Genomic DNA, 18,705 nt, shown 5'->3' with positions numbered 1-18,705 from the left:
CGTCGCACGTAGGTTAGTGCGCTTCTCTAGCGGAGCAAAACCGCTTCAGTGTGAACTGCTGCATGTATAATGTACATACTGTATGTACGTACATGTACACTATACGTGGTCAGCAGTTGTTACAGTTGCCACTGAAATCGAACCGTGTACAAACTCAAAATGGCCGAAGATGAGGAGAGATTTGACGGAATGCTGATGGCAATGGCCCAGCAGCACGAACAGGGAATCCAACAGGTATAACTATTATGAGCATGGAATTACTTTGAAATGTACATACCTAAGGAACGACGACCTAACGTTCGTTCGTACTTCGTATAAATACCCAAACATGCTTTCGCGAAGAGCATATCTTGACAGTCCCACTCATTTGTTATTATGTCACGTAATTTTATCGTGCAGCCGGCACAGGATCCAGGGACCAGGAGGCGCTATGTATACCAAACAACTACATGTACACTATACTATATGGCATATAGCACTCTGTAGTATAAGGTAGTGTACGACGGTGGGTATAGACCGATTCTGTGACGCGCTATGTGTATTTTTGGCATGGGCAGCGCCATTAACGCGGTGTCTTAGCCGACCCCCCTCCCCTCTCCCCCACCCCCTTCCGCACGCGGAATGAAAAACTGATGCATGGTCGTTTTAGCCAATAGATAGGCGTCTCGTACTGAGTGCGCGAACGCTTGCTTAGTGCGCGAACCTTTGTTACAAGTGCGTGATAAACATGTTGCCGGGGGGGGGGGGGGGGGGGGGGGGGGGTCGCACCTCAAAATGAGCTCATGGCTGCGCCCGATGCCACAAATTGTCTGCTGCCCTCAACGAACCCGAATCGGTCTATACGCATAGATATAGTGCGGCTATACGGTCCGCGAACCCGATCTGAGGCTGAGAGTTGTTCATGCGTTCTTACTTTATATCGCTCTTCTTCTTCTTTGCTTGAAATTGAATTCCTCCAGTCAGGAGAAGTGCTAAAGTTGCAGAGACCAGAGTTGTCCCAGGCAGTAAAACTATAAGCTATAAACTATATATGAAACAATAGAAAACATAAGAAATAAAAACAATGCAAAACATAACAAAAAAGTTTTTTCTCGTTTTTTTTTTCTCTTTCTGATTTATATTACATTTGGGAAACATTATTCTTCATTATTACAGTTTTCATGTAATTTTGTACTTGTTTAGGCTGAAATTATGAAAATATCCCCCAAATGCATAAAATGTGCATTATGAATAATTAATCAGGTAATTATGCAAAAAAATTGCATAATTGATTAAAATAAATTACACCATCAGATTCAGCACGCAAAGATCTATCAGCATGCAAATTTTCAAGTTCATCGGACGTTGCGTTTCCGAGATCAATGGGGGGGGGCCTCCCAGGCCCCCCCCCCCCCCCCCCAGTATTTTCATGGAGCCAAATAGCCCAGTACAGTAAGGGTTAACACTGTACCTCAGACGGGACAGTAAATAGATGTCAGATGTGAGTTAGCCACAACTCATTCATGTAAAAGATCCCACTACATTCATTCGTGTCAAAGAGCAGGGTACTTCAGGTGAAGTGGTCCAACTTTTTACCTGCTCAAGAAAAACGGAGGAATAATGCTGACCCTTTGTGGTTTTCCTCAGGTGACTACAGTACCAATTGTCAGCAAATGGTATCAACCTTTAATGTATGTGAAGAAAAAGAACAAGAAGAAGAAGAAGGAGAACAAGAAAGGAAAAAAAAAAGATAGCTCTGTGAGTATAAGCAACGGTGGTGAGTGATGGAAAGTGACAAAATTACAAGTTATCAAGAAATTGTAGTACTATGCAAAGCTATATTGAAAATGACATACTTTTACAAGAGAAACATATCACTTGCCCATTATATTGCAGTTGATCAACACATTCTTTGGTTTCCTGAGACGGAAGACAGACTTCTTTGTTGGTGCACAACAGGGGAAAGCTGAAAAGGTGAGAACTAGATGTTGGGCCAATTACCAAAATTTAAGAGCTCGTGGAGAATGTTCGCACAAGCCATTTTGCAACAGATCTGTAAATATCTGGGAAGAAATTGTGCATTTTTATGTATAGATTTAAAAGTGAGATTACAGTCCACTCCAGTGATCAGAAATATTTCCAATTAAAGGCAATCCTAATTTCACTGAAGACAAATTATTGGATGTGTTGGCTAATAAATCCCAAATAGTTTTTGAAAAATCTAGGTGATAAGTTATCAGTGAAATCTAATTTTGTGTGCATCATATGCCCATGGTCATTTTCCATGAATGACAATTTTAAATGTTTAAAGTGCAAAAATATCCACAGTAGATAATTTAGGATGCCAAAAAAGCTCCTAGCATGCTTGAAGTATATGATGCAATATACTCACTGAGACAAAATTTGCAGAATTATAGGTCACAATATCAGGTTTGATTTTTGTTGTATTTAATTTGTCTCATCTTTCTTTCCATCTTACTCTTTCCCCACATATCTCTTTTTTCTTCATTCCATCTCATCTTTTTATTTTCTTCTCCCAATCCTCCCTATCATCTCTGGTTTCTTCATTTCATCAAAGTTTATTGTGTTAATAGCTGTTTGCTTTATTTTTAACTGTGACCCTGTCAGGTAGTGATTGACTGCTTCAAGACCCACCAGAGGCTTGCTAACGAGGCTAAGAAGAAGAAGGAGGAAGAAGCTGCTGCTGCAGTGAAGGCCAGGGCAGAGCGTCAGGCTAAGGAGAAGGCAGCCAAGCTGGCAGCAGAGGCAAAGATGAAGGAGGAGCCAAAGATCCAGGAATTGACTGATGAGGAAGCAGAGAGACTACAGGCTGAGCTGGACCAAGTGAGAGTCAAGAGAAAACAAGAACTTTACAAACACATTAATATGAAACTTTGCAGTGGTTTCACATCAACACATTGCTGAATTCTCAACTTCAATTTGAGTTGATATGATCTATGAGAGCTTTACCGCCTGTAGGAATAATTTATGTTATCAAGTGAATTCTGACACTCTGAAATCTCAACCTTGAGACCTAAAGATTTGTTTTCCAGTATTTGGTATTTCATGATTTGATCTCTGTGATGCCAGAACAGCGTAACATGTCCACAATATTGGAAGTTTTTACAGTGTATTAGTAGTAAGGGATCCTTCAGACACTTCTCACCATACTGATTTTTTTATTTTTTTTTCCATTTTTTTGGGTAGACATTTAGACATCACTGACTGAGTTCAGTGTGTGCAGAGTTCTTTGCCTTTATATTTCACAATGAATTATCTAGTTGAATGTTGATAGAAGATTTTCACATGTGGATGTTAATGTTGGTGTTTAGGACTCTCACTACCATACATACTAAAGCCCTAAATCCGTGTCAACAGGCTATAAGGTTTTGATTTTAAATATTCTTCAGTGTTTATGCTCCATCTAAACTACATGTTCATGATTGAAGGAAAACTGAAGCACACACAGAGTGATTGAGACCTACAGGAAAACTCATACAAGCCCTTTCTTTCCCCAACATGAACATTGAATGAGAAAATGAGTGCTACTCTTGACATCAAACTTTTGTGGCTTTCACCTTGTACTTTATCATAGAAAAAACAGCAGGTAGAATCTGCCCCAGCAGAGGAGGATAAGGAGAACTCAGAAAAGTCCAAGAAAGATGGGGTAAGACACTAATTTCTATTCTCTCAGAAAGGTGGGTGTGAAGTCTGTTAGATGTTGATATGCTAGAGCTTTGTCCTACCAGTTTTTGTACACATGCATTCTTGCCAGACTGTGTGACTCAACTTTGACCATTAGAGGGTACACAAATGTGTGTGAGAAATGTGGAGGATCATGATGTGCTTTAATATGAACACTTCATTCCTAGTCACCTACAAACAGATGGGATATCACATGATTTTAAAAGTAAACATGTTTCATTCCTAGTCACCTACAAACAGATGGGATATCACATGATTTTAAAAGTAAACATGTTTCATTCCTAGTCACCTACAAACAGATGGGATATCACATGATTTTAAAAGTAAACATGTTTCATTCCTAGTCACCTACAAACAGATGGGATATCACATGATTTTAAAAGTAAACATGTTTCATTCCTAGTCACCTACAAACAGATGGGATATCACATGATTTTAAAAGTAAACATGTTTCATTCCTAGTCACCTACAAACAGATGGGATATCACATGATTTTAAAAGTAAACATGTTTCATTCCTAGTCACCTACAAACAGATGGGATATCACATGATTTTAAAAGTAAACATGTTTCATTCCTAGTCACCTACAAACAGATGGGATATCACATGATTTTAAAAGTAAACATGTTTCATTCCTAGTCACCTACAAACAGATGGGATATCACATGATTTTAAAAGTAAACATGTTTCATTCCTAGTCACCTACAAACAGATGGGATATCACATGATTTTAAAAGTAAACATGTTTCATTCCTAGCAAATATTGTATAGACACTTTTCATTCATGGGCGACAGCCAAATGATGAGTTTCATTTTATTAATCTGGAGTCAAAAGGGACCTGAGCTTTAGATCCTAGCAGAATCTTCATCAGAGGCAAAATGACAAACAAGCAGGGAAAGCAATCAAGGACTTCACAGAACAAGAGCAGACCTGGACAGGCTGGGTACACGGAACAAAGAAAACAAAGGAGAGGGTGGGAGGTCACAGGCAAGGAGCCCAACAGGTAAAGGGAGGGGGATTAGAGCAGGAGGGTGGACAGACAAAAAGCAGAGGAGGGTGGACAGACAAAGGCAGAGGGGGGTCAGTGATGATCAAGATGATCAAGGGGGCAACCATTGAAGGAAAAGGATGAATAATGAGGCAACATCAAAGAAGATAAGGACACCAGAGGGATAAAGAAAGGGAAAGAGTGAAATGGCAACAGCCTTTAGTCCTTAGTGATTGCTTTCCCTGCTTGTTTGTCATTTTGCCTCTGATGAAGATTCTGCTAGGATCGAAAGCTGAGGCCCCTTTTGACTCCATTTTACTTCATTGGCTTGCCACTATTGGATAATCAGTTTTCAGCAGCTTTTTTTGCTACATTTTATTAATCTTTAACAAACAATACACATACACATTGTACCTAGTCACCAACTTAACTACCTGTATATCATTTGATCTCCAAAGCATTTGTGATAATGCAATAAGGGAATTACGCAGACTTGACAACATGAAAAAACCTTCACAAAGCAGATGATCACTATCATGTTTTTCTTTCAAATTTCATGACTAATGCTGGCATAACTCCAACTTCAAAGTCATGTCATAATGATCTGGACAACTACAGTGAAGAGAAAAATGTGTGACACTACATTTGTAAACACTGCCTGAAGAAGTGGTCATCTGATAGTGAAAGACAGTTTGGCTAACGTTGAGGTTTGAAACCCAGCACAAAAACAGAACATAATTATGAATCTTCAGGGAACAAGGTTAAACACTGTGCTAATTGTGTGTATTATTACAGTTTTCCCTCAGACTTATACATTCATTATCACCATGGAAAATTAAAATCAAGAACAGAAATAATCTTGTCTTATTTTGTGGTACATCTTTATTTAGCCATGTAAAAAGATGCCATACAGTAGAATGTGAGAAAATCCTTAGACGTTGAACAGCTAAGATCATTGTTCTCTGTTTGAGTCAGACAAACCATTTTCAAGTTATATCATAGTGCACTGAATTTCTGCTCTTGCTTCCTCCTCCCCCCCCCCCCCCAACCCCACTGGACTTCAGTCTGATGATGATGAAGAGGAAAGTGAGGAGGATAAAGCCAAGCTTAAACCAAACTCTGGAAATGGGGCAGATCTACCAAACTACCGATGGACACAGACTCTTGCAGAACTGGAGGTAGGTTTTAGTCTCTTTCCTTCCTAGAGTAAGATGCTGTACTGGTAACACTCATCTTTATGGAGTTATATTCTTTGTTGGTCACACTCTTTAATACATTTTAAAAAGTACAGTTATACTCAACCAGTGCCTCAAAACCTCATAATTCTTTTACTCCCTGTAGGGCACCAATACTGTGCACATTGTTGCTTGAAAATGACATTATGTTACTTTATAATCTTTGACTATAGGCTAAAGGAATTATATACAATGGACTCCCATTAAAAACGAAGTCTTCAGAACTGGCAGTTTTCTTCCGTTATATAAAGATTTCGTTATAACTGAACAAATAAAAAGTAAAAATACATAGGCCCGAATTCACGAAGGTGGTACAATCTTTGTCCATAGTTTAAATCATGGACAAAGACTGTAGTGTTGAATTTGGCGCCAAGTGTCGCACGGCCTATTTCGTTACGAAATGTTAACATTTCATCGATGAAATGATCATTTTGTCGACGAAATGATCATTTTGTCGACGAAATGACTGATTTCATAATGAAATAGGTCATGCGACACTTGGCACCCCATGTTTGTGTGGGGCACAGTATTTCTATGGTTTTAAAGATTGTACCATCTGCGTGAATTTGGGCCATGAAGTGGATCACCTTGCAGCCTAATTTTTTCCTTTGTTGTAACCGGAATTTTGATATAACCATGTTCGTTATAATGGGAGTGCACTGTAGTCTAAATTGCAGTCATTCTGTAATAGAGCATTTATGAAATGTTTACTGAAGGACTAGACAGTTAAACACTGTTGAGTAATTGATATTCCTAGCTAGGTTAATGATGAGGCAGGTAGGTGTGACACTAGAGGAGCTACAAGCTGTGAAACAGATCATTCATTGCTTGGCTTCAGATGAACATTATTGCATTTATTTTTTTACTCTTTTCTCCCATCATTTTTTCAGGTGCACATTCCAATGTCAATTCGTGTCAAAAGTCGAGATATTCACGTGACCATTGATAAGCGTCACCTCAAAGCAGGCTTAAAAGGTCATGACCCCCTCTTGGATGGTGAGACATACAAAGAACTCAAGGTTGAAGAATGTAGTTGGGTCCTCCAGGACAACAAGGTTGTTATTCTCTACCTTGAGAAGGTGAGTGAATCTTAGTCCTCAGGATCACCACAGTGATGTCAGAATGGAGTGTTTGTCAAACACACTAGAATGAGAGGCATCCCACTGATATACACATTACACACTAGAATGAGAGGCATCCCACTGATATACACATTACACACTAGAATGAGAGGCATCCTACTGATATACACATTACACACTAGAATGAGAGGCATCCTACTGATATACACATTACACACTAGAATGAGAGGCATCCTACTGATATACACATTACACACTAGAATGAGAGGCATCCCACTGATGTACACATTACACACTAGAATGAGAGGCATCCCACTGATACACACATTACACACTAGAATGAGAGGCATCCCACTGTTATACACATTACACACTAGAATGAGAGGCATCCTACTGATATACACATTACACACTAGAATGAGAGGCATCCTACTGATATACACATTACACACTAGAATGAGAGGCATCCCACTGATGTACACATTACACACTAGAATGAGAGGCATCCCACTGATACACACATTACACACTAGAATGAGAGGCATCCCACTGTTATACACATTACACACTAGAATGAGAGGCATCCTACTGATATACACATTACACACTAGAATGAGAGGCATCCCACTGATGTACACATTACACACTAGAATGAGAGGCATCCCACTGATATACACATTACACACTAGAATGAGAGGCATCCTACTGATATACACACTACACACTAGAATGAGAGGCATCCTACTGATATACACATTACACACTAGAATGAGAGGCATCCTACTGATATACACATTACACACTAGAATGAGAGGCATCCTACTGATATACACATTACACACTAGAATGAGAGGCATCCTACTGATATACACATTACACACTAGAATGAGAGGCATCCTACTGATGTACACATTACACACTAGAATGAGAGGCATCCTACTGATATACACATTACACACTAGAATGAGAGGCATCCTACTGATATACACATTACACACTAGAATGAGAGGCATCCCACTGATGTACACATTACACACTAGAATGAGAGGCATCCCACTGATACACACATTACACACTAGAATGAGAGGCATCCCACTGTTATACACATTACACACTAGAATGAGAGGCATCCTACTGATATACACATTACACACTAGAATGAGAGGCATCCCACTGATGTACACATTACACACTAGAATGAGAGGCATCCCACTGATACACACATTACACACTAGAATGAGAGGCATCCCACTGTTATACACATTACACACTAGAATGAGAGGCATCCTACTGATATACACATTACACACTAGAATGAGAGGCATCCCACTGATGTACACATTACACACTAGAATGAGAGGCATCCCACTGATGTACACATTACACACTAGAATGAGAGGCATCCCACTGATACACACATTACACACTAGAATGAGAGGCATCCCACTGTTATACACATTACACACTAGAATGAGAGGCATCCCACTGATATACACATTACACACTAGAATGAGAGGCATCCCACTGATATACACATTACACACTAGAATGAGAGGCATCCCACTGATATACACATTACACACTAGAATGAGAGGCATCCTACTGATATACACATTACACACTAGAATGAGAGGCATCCCACTGATGTACACATTACACACTAGAATGAGAGGCATCCCACTGATGTACACATTACACACTAGAATGAGAGGCATCCCACTGATACACACATTACACACTAGAATGAGAGGCATCCCACTGATATACACATTACACACTAGAATGAGAGGCATCCCACTGATATACACATTACACACTAGAATGAGAGGCATCCCACTGATATAACACACTAGAATGAGAGGCATCCTACTGATGCACTCATTTTCCATTTTTATTTAGTAGAAAGCATTAATCTTCTGCTCAGTGTATTATCTCGTATTCTGATTCAAAATGGTTTATGTAGGGTTGGGGGTACCACCTATCGACACCCTAAGGATCTGTAGCTCGTTTATTCCAAAAGTATAAAACCAGTTTACCTGAGCCGTGCCTCAGATATGCCGTAAATACCGCAGTTTCGAATCCCGTGACCGCCCCGATGATTGTGAGTCTCCGTAGTGAAATATCGCCGTTTCAGTACGCGATGTCTGGTTTCTTTGCGCGGCTGAAAAGGGAACCTTGCCATCGACACCCCGCCCTCTATAGGTAATACACGTGCATTGCATTTCGCTGTCATACACACAGAACCGTGTTTGTAAACTTGTGTTTAGTTTAGTTTGCTTTCTTGTTTATGATTTTTTTTCTTTGTCTCTTCGTTTAAATACAATTACATTTTTATTTTTAAGAAGTTATTTATCATTTATTTGTATTGTAGACGTTTAAATTATTATAAGATGTGAAATTTAAATTTCTGCATCAGTTCTATGATCTGATAATACATTTAGTATATTTCTTTTTTTTTCAACCTATACAAAAAAAAAAGAGAATAAAACCTCTGCCATTAACCTTTGAAAATAAAGTGCTTCCTTTTAACTGATGGAATGTAGTGAAGTTGTTAATGTCATTCTTTGCTGTTATATATCTTTTGTCCTTTATTCACTTTGAATATATGTTTGTATGTTTCATTTAGCAATTTTGATATTATGTGTGGCCGATCGATATAAACATTAATTTGTTTATATCTCTTGTTATTTTGATACATTAATTTCTTTGACATGGTAAGATCACAGCCAACAAACATAACCATCAACAAGCGCACTTTCAACACATAAAAACCAATTACAGTCATGATCACTGATGATTAGAGTCATAGTGCAAATAAAAGACAAAACACATCTGTTTTCAATATTTCTCCTGATGTATTATCATGCCAAGATAATCTTTTCTTTTTTTTTCAATGGCATGGGCATTTGTAGGTGTCATTTTTGCCATACATTTTGTTGGATGCTGTGCAGTATTTCTGGTGTACCCAATGAGAACATCCACTCTCGTCACAGGCGACCCATGAGTAGAATTCTAGATGGTCCCGCGATGGATGTGGTGGCGTATTCCTCCCGCAAACACAGCATGGGTTGTCATCTTCCTCCATGTCCTCGCTGTCTGTAACTGAGGGATCGGAAAAGAGCCTCCTTGTTGACTTTGTTGAAATTCCTGATGGTCCAGGTTGATCTGTCGGGCATGTCTTCTTTTGTGTGGGTCTTTCCTTTCCCTTGTTTTTTGCCTTGCAGATCTTGAGGAAGATCCTATCCTCTGACACACACACACCCGATGGCCGGAAGTGGACAGTGACCCTCCTCTGAGTCCCCTTTTCTGCCTGCTGCTGGGGTGGGCTTGGTGTTTTTGACGACAGAAAGCTTTCTGCAGACGTTTGTTGTGTTGTCTGTCTGGCGTCACCCATGGGTCCGACCTGATGTTGTGGGGCGCTTGCTTCCTTTCTTGTTGGAGTCACTAACAAGCTTGGTCTTGTGGCTTCCTCCATTCCTACGGCTTTTGGATTCAATGGCCAGACCCCTGATTTCCTGAATGCCGATTTCAAGTTTTCTGGTCCCATAGCTCTTAGGTAGGCTGACGAGGACAGACGGGCGATGTCGTATCTGGTCACCATTTCTCCGGGATGTGTTTGCATGAACTTAGCACATTCAGTGCTGTATGCTCTTTTCAAAGGTGCGAAGCACGCGACATCTAGTGGTTGTAGAACGTGGCTCGTGTGTGCCGGCAGCACAAACAGCACGATTCGATGAGCTCTGGCAAATTCAAGGACTGGAATGGAGATATGTGATGTATGCCCGTTGTACAAGATCATGACGTGCTCATTGACCCGTCGTGGGGGGAGTGATGGCAGAAAATGTTGTTCTAGGTAGTTTCTGAAGACGTCACCATTGCTCCATCCACTCTCTGTCATGCACATTTGCGACCCCGGGAGTGCACCATTCATGAGATCAGATATCTTACGTTTCCCCTTGAAGATGTAGAAGGGGGGGAGTGCTCTGCCGATAGCACTCCCACAAGCCAGAATGGTTGTCGTGCCAATCCGATGCGATGTTATTGAGTTTGATCTTTTTTCACCTCTGTCACTCACCACTTGGGGGGGTTTATGATCGGCATTAAAGTTTGTCTCATCTATGTTGTAGATGTTTTGGGGCTTGTCCAGGAGATCATATTTCTGCATGGTTCTCTGCAGCTCACCGAAGTAGTTTTTGAGCACTTCCTTTGTTGTGGCCTTTGCACGGTTCATCTCAAGACGGCGAGGAGAGGTGAGATTCAAAGAAGGCCATCGACGCATGAAGAGCTGGAACCACTTCTTTGAGAGAAGTCTGCCTTTCATCTCTATTGGCCGTCTTCCTAGTGAGTCTGCCATGTCAGTAGCAAGATGAATCACCTGTAGAAAGTGAGAGACAGAAATAACATGGAATTAAATTTTGGTTTAGTTCTTAAATCAAATAATGTTTTTATGTTTGTTTATTTTGGTATAAAAATACTGACTGTCAGTTTAGGTTTGAAATTATATTTACCTGTGTTCTGGTGAGGCCGTATCCATATGATGCTAGTTTCTTTAGATGGTCAACCAATGCAGCTTCATCTGCATGTGTCAAAATTGTATGCTTCGTGGATAAATTGCTGCTCTGCGTGCGCCCATTTACTCTATCCAGGAGAGTGATTCTCGGGACTCCACATTTGAAGGCAGCTTTCATCACTGATACGCCCTTTTTCACCAATGCGAGGGCTCTCTCAAAGCTTTGAGATGAGTAGTTCCTTCGACGACGACGTCGGGGATTTGGCTAGAAAATTAGAAAAATCAGACGTTCATGTTAATCACATTAGATTTCAACAATAATTATTCTTGCCCTGTGTGTGTGTGTGTGTGTGTGTGTTTGCAAATATCCTGTCGTGAAACAATTTTTCATCAATGTTCAAGCTCTTTCTAACAAATTCTAGTCACCCCAGAATGACATCTCAACCTCTCATCACATTATACCCTCTCGCCACACTCTCATCGCCCTATCGTCACCCTTTCGTCACCCTTTCGTCAACCAATATTCTGTCACCAGTATTGTTGAGTAGGTCACGGAACAAATTCCGGGATTCTGAATGCCATATGTTATTTTTAACCAAATAACTATGATTGTATCTATCACTCAGTCTTTACCTATTAGGCATACATAAACTCCTTTAAAATCAAAATCAGATTTGCATTCTTTTTTTTTCCGTAACTGACTCCTTTCCCCGTCTTCTAAAATAACTCGGAAAATGGACTTGAACCACTAGCCAGCGTAGCTGGCGCTAGCGACATACACTAGAATTATTACGTCACTATCAGAATTCGATGGATAGCGACGACATGCGGCAGAATTCGGCGAAATAACAGCATAAATCAATTCTTTGACGCATTTCAATCGTAAGTGTGAACAATTTATAGCAACAACTAGGTTATTACCGGAATAAATAACGATTAAATGCAGATTCTTACCTGCTTTCGCCTCATTTTGGATCGGTTGGTCAGGCCAGTGCATTTTCATAGCGTATTACGCATAGTCCCACGCGTACATTTTCGTTCTGTACGCAAACAGCCATGCGTACGCTGGGTGTCGATGGGAAGGTGCCCTGTCGATAGGTGGTGCCCCAACCATACAGTGTTAGAAATTTTCAGTAGATATGTTTGAGATTCAAGTAAGACTCAAGCTGATTAGATCCTCACAATATAAGATATGATGATAAAAATATTCAGTTCTGAGAAATGCATAATACTCTAAGAATATAACACTTAAAAACCTGCAATATGTCTTGTATTTGGGGATATTATACTATAATGATGCTGGTGCCATTTCTTCAGAAGCACTAACACTATAAATGTCTTGAATTATACATATATTTCAGAAAGGATTTTTTTTTCTTTTTTACTTCAAACATACATGTAGATTACAACTAGGCTGATATGGCGGAATAAGGTCACTGAGATAGACAGGAGAATCCCCATGAAAACATTTAAATACGGATGTAAGAACGTCAAACTTGATATGAGCCCTTTTCAGCAACCAATTGAGAGTATGCAGTTATGTGTTCAAATTTCCTTTTGCATATAAGACGCCCTGTGGCTGAATTTGTAAGCATGGCTTGGGGGTGGATTCTGGGGGCGGAATCTGCCCCCCTTGATGTTTCACGCTATAATTCTGTAACACGAGAAGGCCTTGTCAGGAGGCTACTTGACTTTCTTTGTTTAAGTCTTGCGCACTGTTGAGACCAAATTTGCAACGTCTGCACATACTTTTGTGAAGCCACGCCCATTTTTTTTAACTGCATGTCACTCCAAAACGGGTACATTCTTATGATTTTGTGTACATTTTCTAGGAAAACAGTGCTCTGTTATGAAAGTTATAAAAACCTGATTATTTTTATAATTAATCATTTTGATTGATTAATTTTATGGTAATCATGGTAGAAAAGGGGTCAGTGACAATTTCCAGTAAGAAAACAGAGAAAAAGCAAAAGTTTAAAAGCAACAAAATACATAAGAAATTCCACAAACAGTAAAATACATAAGAATTGAAATGACTTTTTGAAGACTTTATGATGTACAATAATCATTGAATATGCAAAAATGGATATACATACTCTCAATGCATCTAATTACGATAGAATATGAACTTGGGCTTAATTTGCATAATTAATTAATTAGAATAAGTAATTGATTATCTTAAAAAATCTTACAATACAATCTTGTAGATTATGACATGGGTGTCAAGCATGCCAAATTTCATTGCAATCACACCATGGATGGCTGAGATGTCGGGTGAGGGGGTAATCCACGCCCCTCTGGTTTTATGTGTAGTGTAGCCGAAAAAGCCCGGCCTGATTAGCGTTGTGCTGAGACCTGGGAACTCCTATGATCAGACTGTTGTTATAATCCAAGTGACTAAGAATAAATGCATGCACCAGTTTCTCTGTAGTCAGTCTATCCAAAAAGTTTCATATTTTTTCCAATCCTGTGTAGATCCAAGGTTGCTCTGATGTGTGTTTGCATACTAAGATTTACCTTGAATAGTTACACCATGGTCACAAGCCTAAGGAAGACAGAAATATTCAAGATATGTCACCAAATCTCTTATATCCAGCATATACACTGTACATGTAGGACTAAGAAGAAAGTCTGTATAACAATAACATGGTTTATTCACATAGCATACAGTAGCCTGTACTTTAATAACACTGATCTGCCAGAGGGCATTGTGACATCACTACTACAGCTGTACATCATCATTGTCAGCTACTGTAAAACCAGAAATGTTTGTTAATTTGGCAAATTTTGCAAGAGCCAAGATATGCAAAATTAAAATGAATGCAAAGTTCTTCCTGCACTATATGCACTGAATGCCAGTGGCAATTTGCGAAAATTTTCTGCTGCGAAAAAGGCGGTTGACTCCTATTCGCGAAAATGTTATGCCATGAACATTTTTCACTTAATAGACTTGTCACTTTTATGTTTGAATCTAGAGAGATGTAATAAAATGATTATGTTTAATCATGTAAGCACTGGGTAGGATTCTCTTGTCTATGTATATAAAATGATCTTCAGTATACTCTGATACTTATATTCTGATTCATTCTGTTGACTCGTTTCCTTTATGTGCAGATCAACAAGATGGAATGGTGGGAAAAACTTGTCTCTTCTGATCCCTCTATTAACACCAAGAAAGTCAACCCAGAGAACTCAAAGGTAGCAAGCAGTCAAATGATGTTCATGAAAGTAACATCCCCACCAAGAGATAGTCATTATAAAGCTTACATAGCTTTGCTGCAAGGGGTGTGCAAAACAACTGAATAATGAGGATGTTACTGACAGAACGATATACAGCTTTTAAACCCAAAGTAAAGCATGTAAGGATGTGAACCCCATAAAAGTCTTTCACAATATGTTTTTGACATTTCTTTCTGGTCTGTAGTATCTTAAATACAACCAGTATCAGTATCATGCTTACTTTGTAAATGTGTGTGTAATATGTATGTGCACATATACTATACACTCATCCTACTGTATTAAAGTTGAGATATGTTGACATATGATAAGGTACGCAAATAAGCAGGGGTACAATGTGCCTTCACACTCACTATCCAGATGTAAAAAGAAAAAAAACCAACTATAATAGCAAGTTGTAGTTGTCATGTTGTCAAAGAAGTTATGTTATGCTTGGACTAGGCTGAATATTCTGTAGTAACCTTTATTTGTCTGTGTGTACAGCTGTCAGACCTGGAAGGAGAAACAAGGAGTATGGTGGAGAAGATGATGTATGATCAGAGACAGAAAGCAATGGGCTTACCAACATCAGAAGACCAAAAGAAGCAAGAGATGTTACAGAAGTAAGAATCTCTCTACAAACCAGTATGTGTGTATTGTTTTCAATGCTGCAAATCACTACTTTTACTTCTTGACAAAACTTATTTCTAATGTCTTGCAACGGTTGTTTATCATGCATGTAAATTTTCATGCTGTTGTTTTCCAAGTCTCAATTTAAAAACATATCATGTTTGTTAAATGCATGGTAAGAAGAAGTCAATTATTGGATTTGAGGTAAGATGACATGAAGATCTAGTAGAAATTCAAGCTTAGTTCTGAAATCTCACTGTTTGTGCAGGTGTATTGATGTGTCAGACAAGTTAGTGATCCAATATCATGGTATATTATCCCAGGATATCCTGGTAAATAATACTAATGTTGTAAATAATCCCACTGTGACAGAGTAATGATCAGGGCACGGTAAAGTGTGAAGGCTAGGGTTAGAGTAAGGGCAAGTTTTGAATTCTTCCAAGTTCCAAGATTCGAGGCGAGTAGATGCACTTAAAGGAGAATCAACTTCAATAAGTGTCATATGGCAATCATTATCTATGGTGTTTTGCCCAAAATATAATGAGATGTTAGTTGGTCATGTGAAGTATGAAATGTGTGTATTGAAGCATGTAACTTGATGTTGAATTAAAAGACTAAGATCTGTATTTGTAGCAGTGATTGCCATCTTCTTCATTTTCTTTTCAAAGCTCATTAATCCATAATGGATTAACATTGTAATTTGTTGCCTTTAGTGTTCTCAAGGGATTTTGATGATATCTGTGTGTACTATTTAAATGAGAATGATGACAACAAATAGTTGACTTTTGTAACCTCTGCTATATTATCAGGGTTTAGTCTAGAGTGATCATTTTTGATTCTCTTTCTTGATCCTTTCTTTGGCAGGTTCATGAAGCAACATCCAGAGATGGATTTCTCCAATGCCAAGTTTAACTGACATCATGGATGAGATCCGGGCAAGATGTTTTAAACTCCTTCCATCAACAAGATTCATGTTAGGAATCTATTTCCAAAACAAGCTTTTTCTTTGAAATATTTTCAAGCATATTGTTCTAGGTGAATCAAAGTAAGGTTTTTACTGATTTATACATGTTGTTATAAAATGTCATCCCTGCAAAAGTTCTATCCATTTCTTTTAGTTGTTGATGCAGATAATGTGAGTGCCAAGCGCTTCAGAACTAATGGCATGAACCTGACTGAATAATGTCTGCATTCTTCTTGTGAGAATATGTAATTATAATTCACATCTTTCCTGATCTAAGCTGCCACCTGTGTATCTGCATGTGTGGATCCCACTCCCACACCACTAGCTGTGCAGACCATGAGCACACACTAGAGAAACATTGCCAGAAACATCGTCGTCATAAGGAGCACTTGTACAATGAGTGTGCACTTTCCAAGATTACTTGAATGCAATCTTCTGTCCTGTTGGATGTAGGGCCGACAATACGTTATTTAATCACAAATAGCTGAAAGAAAAATGAATGGAATTATTCAACAACACTTCTGTTATAAGACTCTGCTAAAACTTATAGTCCTTTGGAATGGTCCAGATGTGGGTCAGTCGATGGAGGTGCACTCTGACTTTGATTTTCAGTATTTATTTATTGCATTTATATCTTTTATCTAATTCTTTTTTGTATTTTTGTATTTGTATTCTTGTATTAGTTTGGACTAAACATTAATTTTCCGGTAAACTATGCACCTAGAAACATCCGTATTAAGCGCATTATAAATGTATTGTATTATTATTATTAACTTGGAAGGGACAAAAACCTACTGACAAATATGCTATTTAAAAAAAAACAACCCAAAAACCTGGCATTTTGTGGCAATATCTTGTCAAGGAGATGAGTTGTCTTCTAAAGGGATAAAAAAGGGATTTATTTGGTTTCTAAACTTTAAATCATCCACGTCTGTTTTGATACATTTATGTCTTGTTGGAGAACTTTCAATAAGAAGAAACTGTGAAAAATCGAGGGCATTGTTTCCCCTGACTGAGGTATCCCAAAACACTTATTCAAGTTATTGACAAATAATATCTATAGCATCAGTCTCTAAACCCAATATTAGTGCGTTATTATTTTCAGTGGAGGTCAGACGGATGGGAATTGCCCTTTAATGTTCTAGCATTTACAAAATGTGTATTTGTGGTTTGACGGCTGAGAGAGAACACATCATGTGACTTGTAGGAGAGAAGAGCTTACCTGGAGGAAATGCAGAGAATACCCCATGGTTTGATCCAAGTCACATACTGTAAGTTAGTATTATGGACATGAAGATAATTCAGAAGTACTCAGCACTTGTGAACTTTGTTTGGAATCTTCCATAATCTAAACCCCATTCCATGACACATTTTTTTTTTTTTTTTTTTAATGACAGATATTATGTCACAGCCATTGAAATAGCCCTGCAAAACTAACATTCAAGTGGTTTAACTCTGTACTGATATTTCTTTTTACTTTTATTATTGAAAAAATAATTAGTGATGAATGCTACCTTTGCAGAAAAATGAGACTTGTAATCAATGACATGTAAAAGATACTTGATGAATTGTGATTGGTTATGAATCAGATGCATTCTTGTGTGAGAGAAATCACATGATTCTTAGAATAGATTGTATTACATCTGTTAAAGTAAAATGGGGAAAAAAGGCAATACTAACACCTTGGCATGGAATTTACTAATACGGTTGATGCAGGTTTGATATTGGATAATGATACATTGCTTTGATGTGTCAAAGGAGTAACTTGTAAAGCTGTACTGTATGCCCTATGATATTACTGTATACTTTCATAATGCAAGTCACTCCGTTAATGTTCAAAGTTACGGCTAATCTTCACTAGCCAATTTGTCTCCAACATACATAATGACATATTATATTGAACCATCTAGCAAGCAAGTCAATTGAGCATTTAACATGTATTATACAGCAAGCCAATAACACTGATTCTGTTTTATGCATGGTGCATGTTTATACATACAGAGCACAAGTTGACAAGTCCTCATGCCTGTATCAAGCTACAATTAGTGTAATTAAGTCCAAAGATAATCCATGGAAGTTACGTATGATGTAACAGTTACTAGTAAAAAACAATTTCCTTTTGAAAATCACCTCCTTGAAACAGAGTTAGTACACTCAAACATATTGTACAGTGATATATTGTGTTTGCTAGGAACAAGAATGAAGTTTGTCCAAAAATGGCTTTAATATTAAATGTTTCTACTAAAAATAGAAAAAAAAAAGCAAAACAGAAACACCTCAATACTCGGTCATGAAGACTGAGATAAAAGATGGTGAGATGTTTCAATGAAGACAATTATTTCTGAACTGTCTACAGGCTCATGTTTGTTCTGCTTTTATTTTTTATTATTTCTTT

At 38.4% G+C, this 18,705-nt stretch overlaps 2 protein-coding genes across 2 annotated transcripts; one reads left to right on the top strand and one right to left on the bottom strand.

Moving 5' to 3' along the window:
• Positions 1–104: 104 nt before the first annotated feature.
• Positions 105–17,546, top strand: LOC139732278 (nuclear migration protein nudC-like). Its single transcript, XM_071643150.1, has 9 exons — positions 105–234; positions 1,876–1,953; positions 2,608–2,823; positions 3,575–3,646; positions 5,738–5,851; positions 6,799–6,987; positions 14,615–14,698; positions 15,221–15,339; positions 16,211–17,546. Exons 1-9 carry the CDS (start codon positions 160–162, stop codon positions 16,260–16,262), a joined length of 999 nt encoding a protein of 332 aa, XP_071499251.1. The 5' UTR covers positions 105–159; the 3' UTR covers positions 16,263–17,546.
• Positions 9,881–12,469, bottom strand: LOC139732274 (uncharacterized). The gene is made up of 3 exons (XM_071643147.1): positions 12,455–12,469; positions 11,499–11,765; positions 9,881–11,365 (listed from the first exon to the last, which is right to left on the bottom strand). Exons 1-3 carry the CDS (start codon positions 12,467–12,469, stop codon positions 9,881–9,883), a joined length of 1,767 nt encoding a protein of 588 aa, XP_071499248.1.
• Positions 17,547–18,705: the final 1,159 nt, after the last annotated feature.

The sequence above is a fragment of the Diadema antillarum genome, unplaced genomic scaffold (assembly GCF_040938485.1).
Source record: "Diadema antillarum isolate AM-2024a unplaced genomic scaffold, OU_Dant_1.0 seq00000409_RagTag, whole genome shotgun sequence".
Classification (NCBI taxonomy): Eukaryota; Metazoa; Echinodermata; class Echinoidea; order Diadematoida; family Diadematidae; genus Diadema; species Diadema antillarum.
Note: the sequence above shows the minus strand (reverse complement) of the source record. Positions and strands in the feature narration are given on the sequence as shown.

What these genes read in the sequence shown, in the direction of transcription:
- LOC139732278 (XM_071643150.1), top strand. Translation starts at nt 160, where the DNA reads ATGGCCGAAGATGAGGAGAGATTTGACGGAATGCTGATGGCAATGGCC. An exon ending in TTATTCTCTACCTTGAGAAG is followed by an intron (nt 6,988 to 14,614) that starts GTGAGTGAATCT and finishes CTTTATGTGCAG; the next exon opens with ATCAACAAGATGGAATGGTG. An exon ending in AAGCAAGAGATGTTACAGAA is followed by an intron (nt 15,340 to 16,210) that starts GTAAGAATCTCT and finishes TTTCTTTGGCAG; the next exon opens with GTTCATGAAGCAACATCCAG.
- LOC139732274 (XM_071643147.1), bottom strand. An exon ending in ACGGCCTCACCAGAACACAG is followed by an intron (nt 11,366 to 11,498) that starts GTAAATATAATT and finishes CACTTTCTACAG; the next exon opens with GTGATTCATCTTGCTACTGA.